The following is a 3,833-nucleotide window of genomic DNA, read 5'->3' on the forward strand; positions in this document are numbered from 1 at the left end:
ATAATAGAAAAAAAAAAAATAAAGAAAAAGGTTTCAGTTTTATAAGATGTTAGCTAACATAATTTTTTTACTATACTAATCAATTAAAAACAATCTTAAATATAATTTTTAAAATAATCATTAAATAGATTAATACGTTTAATTTACGATTGAATAATAACGTATTATGTATTCCAATTTATTTTAGAAAGAAAAAAAGCACACGGTGATGATGCATTACAAGACAGTTTCCTATGTTTTTGTTTTTTATTTTCCAAGGACTACTTGTTAGCTAAGGAGTCAATGTCTTTGCTTTATAAAATTGAAGAGCGAATCCACAACACAACACAAACACTTTCTTCCTTCAGTCTCCTTTAGTAGTTGCTCTGCTTCATCATCTTCTCTCTATCTTTGTTGCAAACTTACCAACACAGTACTGAGTTTAAGTGTTCACCAAAAAAAACAATGGATGATGATATTGTAGGACTCGGTTTTCGTCCAACAGAACAAGAGCTTGTCAACTTTTACCTCAAACACAAGTTGCTCGGCGATGATCCCCGTGTCCACGTCATCCCTGTCATTGATCTTTGCGATGTGGAACCTTGGAATGTACCAGGTAACTAACTCAACACCCCTTTGTCCTTTTTCTTCCTCTTCTCTTTACTTCACTGTTGTTTGTTTGATTCTTTCCTTGTTTTCAAAATTAGTGATATTAGCATCGTCATCAGCTATACGATTTGGTGACCCAGATTGGTTTTTCTTCAGCCCTGTTGATTTCAAGTACTTGAAAAGCAAAAGGTTTAACAGGACAACCAAGTGTGGATTCTGGAAAGCCACTGGGAAAGACCGTGACATTAGGACAGGGGACACTGATAACACTGTCATTGGGACTAAGAAGACTCTTGTTTACTATCAAGGCCGTGTTTCCTGTGGTGTCAAGTCCAACTGGGTTATTCACGAATATCATGCTGTTACCTTTCATGAAAACCAGGTTCGTTTCTTTTATTCAATAAATTTTAACACTGCTTGAAAATAATCTTTCTACTAAATTATAGGCTTTGATGTTAGAGGGCCATATATGTTGTACTAGTTTGTACTTTTTAGGCTTTGATATTAGAGGTTTTTTTTTTTTTTAATGATACAAGAATGAGAGGAATAAATCTAGACATATAATGATACTTGGATTATAAAGGTTTAATATCATGTGACCATTTAAAAAAAGTTATGTGATTATTTTTAAATCTCATATGACTTGTATGTTTTAATTGTGGCCAATATTTATTCTTTTTACACTCATATCAAAAAGGTCATCTCACTAGATATGTCTCCTTATTTGCAATCCTATTGGTTGTTCTGAGTTCTGACTTTAGCAGATTGCTGTTATTGGATACTTTGTTTGAATCTCATTTTTTTTTTTTGCCGTCTCATATTGCTGTTCATGGCCCAATTTTCTACATTAAGTCTTGCTTGATGAATGATGACAAAGGGGGCATGAAAGAAATATTTAGCTTATAAACGTGACTGATGACCTTCCTATAACCTCTTTTTAAGCTTATTTCAATGAATTTTACATGGGAGCTTATCAAAACAAGTTCTTTTTAGTTTATCAATGAGCTCCTCGACAAAGCTTATGGATAATCTCATGTGATTTATTGGATAAGTGTTTAATTAAATCTTTTATCTAAGCACTCTCAAAATTCATCATCAGTGTTCATCAAAGACTGTCAATTTCTTCTGTATAAATTAGTCTGAGTTTCCTTGTTCTTTTATTTGTGTGAATTGCATCAAATAAATGCTGATTATACTCAAAAAATTATGCAGAGGACTTTTGTTTTATGTTGCTTGATGAAGAAACCTGGGAAAACAACTGAAGGCGGAACTGATCCCCTGATCTGTGATGAAGGGGAGCCCAGCAGAAGCATGGTTTCTGACTATGAAAATCAGCCAACAGCAGAAGGAATTGCATCTGTAAGATGAAGCATCCTTTGTGGACATATTTACACTCTGCCATGTGAAACATGCTGAGAACTGATACTTGTTTCGTATATTTTTTTTTCTTTTTCAGGAAGGTACTTTTACAGGAATAGAGGCAATCTTTCAGGCAACCCCTTGGGCAGAGAATTGCTTCTCCCCAATACAACAGTCTCCGACTCTTATTGAGCAGGAAGGAGCATCCTTTCCAAACTATGCATTTAACAATGCCTATTTTAGAAATGAAGACAACATTATGCAGACTCCATTTGAAACTACAAAGGAAGATGAATTCCTAAATTTAATCTTAGCCGATGAAAGTATAGTGATCAATGAAGAAAATAAGCATGATTTTGTCAATAGCTCTACCCAATCAGAGTCATTGAAAAGGGTATCCTGTGAAAGCAGTGATACAGATGCTGAAGTCATCTCTAAACTGGTAAAGATTTATCAAGTTCAAATAATACTGGGGAGAGTATCTCCATTTGTTTCTGAAGTGGCATTGGATCTATAGGTTAAAATTGTAGTGTGCATTGTGGTTATGTGAATGTTGCCACATTTTTGCATTGGATCTATAGGTTATGTCATGTTTTGTTGTGATTCATGATCATGAATGATTCACGGCTGATACTTTAGAGCATGCTTGGATGAAGGGAATAGTTAGGAAAGGGAACAAAATGGAGATAAACCAATCTATTTCTGTACCCATTTTTACCCTTCCTTGCATCTCTTCCCTAACATACATCCTAGGATTTCAGAATCACAAGTACTCTTTTCTTAGGTTTCTGATATTTGTTTAGTTTATTTTGAGCTCTTCAAGAATTGAATTCATCTACTTACTTTCTTCTGAAATCATTACAGGATGACAATATTGTGGATATTTCAACAGCATGTAATGATTATCCTAATTCAGATGAATACTATTCATCAAAAAGGTTTAAATCATCACATGATGCTGTCCATGGTGGAATATGTTTTCTACTTTCTAACCTTGAAGCAAACCAAGAGAAAAACGAGAGTATGTTTCAAGATAGTTTCTGGGGAACAGAGACATCATCTTGTGACTCCACACTAGATAAACCTTTGGAGATCAATTATATTGATATTTCTAGTTCTCCTTTCACTCCATGGAGATGAGAAAATTAATATCATTGAAGACCAGTCAATTTCGTATGATGGGAACTAAGATCTAAGTTAGCTCCATTAGATTGGTAGTAGCTATTTTGGAGTATGTCATAAAATATGACTAGTTCTACAATAGCAAATTTATTAGAAAACAATTCTGTATTAGAAATTGCATAATGGTAGTTATGCATAAAAAATAACTATGGGCAGTTATGTATTAAGATTTAGGAGCTTATATCCTAACAGTAAATCTATTAGAAAGTATTAAAAACTGCATGATAGCAGTTATGCATAGAAAACAGCCACTAGTAGTTATGTATTAAGAGCATATATGTGATGGTATTAGTAGATTGTGTAATTAGGAAGTATGTGTAGTTGTTTGCAGTTTATGGACAGAGAATACTCTATGTAGGAGACTTTTGTCTCTAGGACAACAAGTGTATTTTGTATCAATGTATTTTGTGTGATTTTAGTATTTCAATAATATATTTCATTAGTTTTTGGAGGGTGAGCAAAGAAGCCTAGTTTTAAGATGAAGAGTAGATATCTCCCCCTATTAACTGAACGAAGGATTGATGAAACAGTTTCTTTCATCTTAATCATGCTCAGTTGACCATTGTTTTTCTGCTGCAAGGATGTCTTATTATTCTGGACCATAAGGCCTTATGAGAAATATTGAAGTTTTATGGAAAATATATGCAAAAGCCATAAAAGAATCCCTTTCTTAAGGATCCCATTTTGTATATGGAATCAAGTTT

The 3,833-nt window shown here is 33.5% G+C and overlaps 1 protein-coding gene across 1 annotated transcript; it reads left to right on the forward strand.

Moving 5' to 3' along the window:
- The first annotated feature begins 313 nt into the window (after positions 1-313).
- Positions 314-3,591, forward strand: LOC114390611 (NAC domain-containing protein 69-like). The gene is made up of 5 exons (XM_028351412.1): positions 314-595; positions 687-970; positions 1,801-1,947; positions 2,045-2,389; positions 2,812-3,591. Exons 1-5 carry the CDS (start codon positions 445-447, stop codon positions 3,085-3,087), a joined length of 1,203 nt encoding a protein of 400 aa, XP_028207213.1. The 5' UTR covers positions 314-444; the 3' UTR covers positions 3,088-3,591.
- The last annotated feature ends 242 nt before the right edge of the window (positions 3,592-3,833 follow it).

The sequence above is a fragment of the Glycine soja genome, chromosome 16 (assembly GCF_004193775.1).
Source record: "Glycine soja cultivar W05 chromosome 16, ASM419377v2, whole genome shotgun sequence".
Classification (NCBI taxonomy): Eukaryota; Viridiplantae; Streptophyta; class Magnoliopsida; order Fabales; family Fabaceae; genus Glycine; species Glycine soja.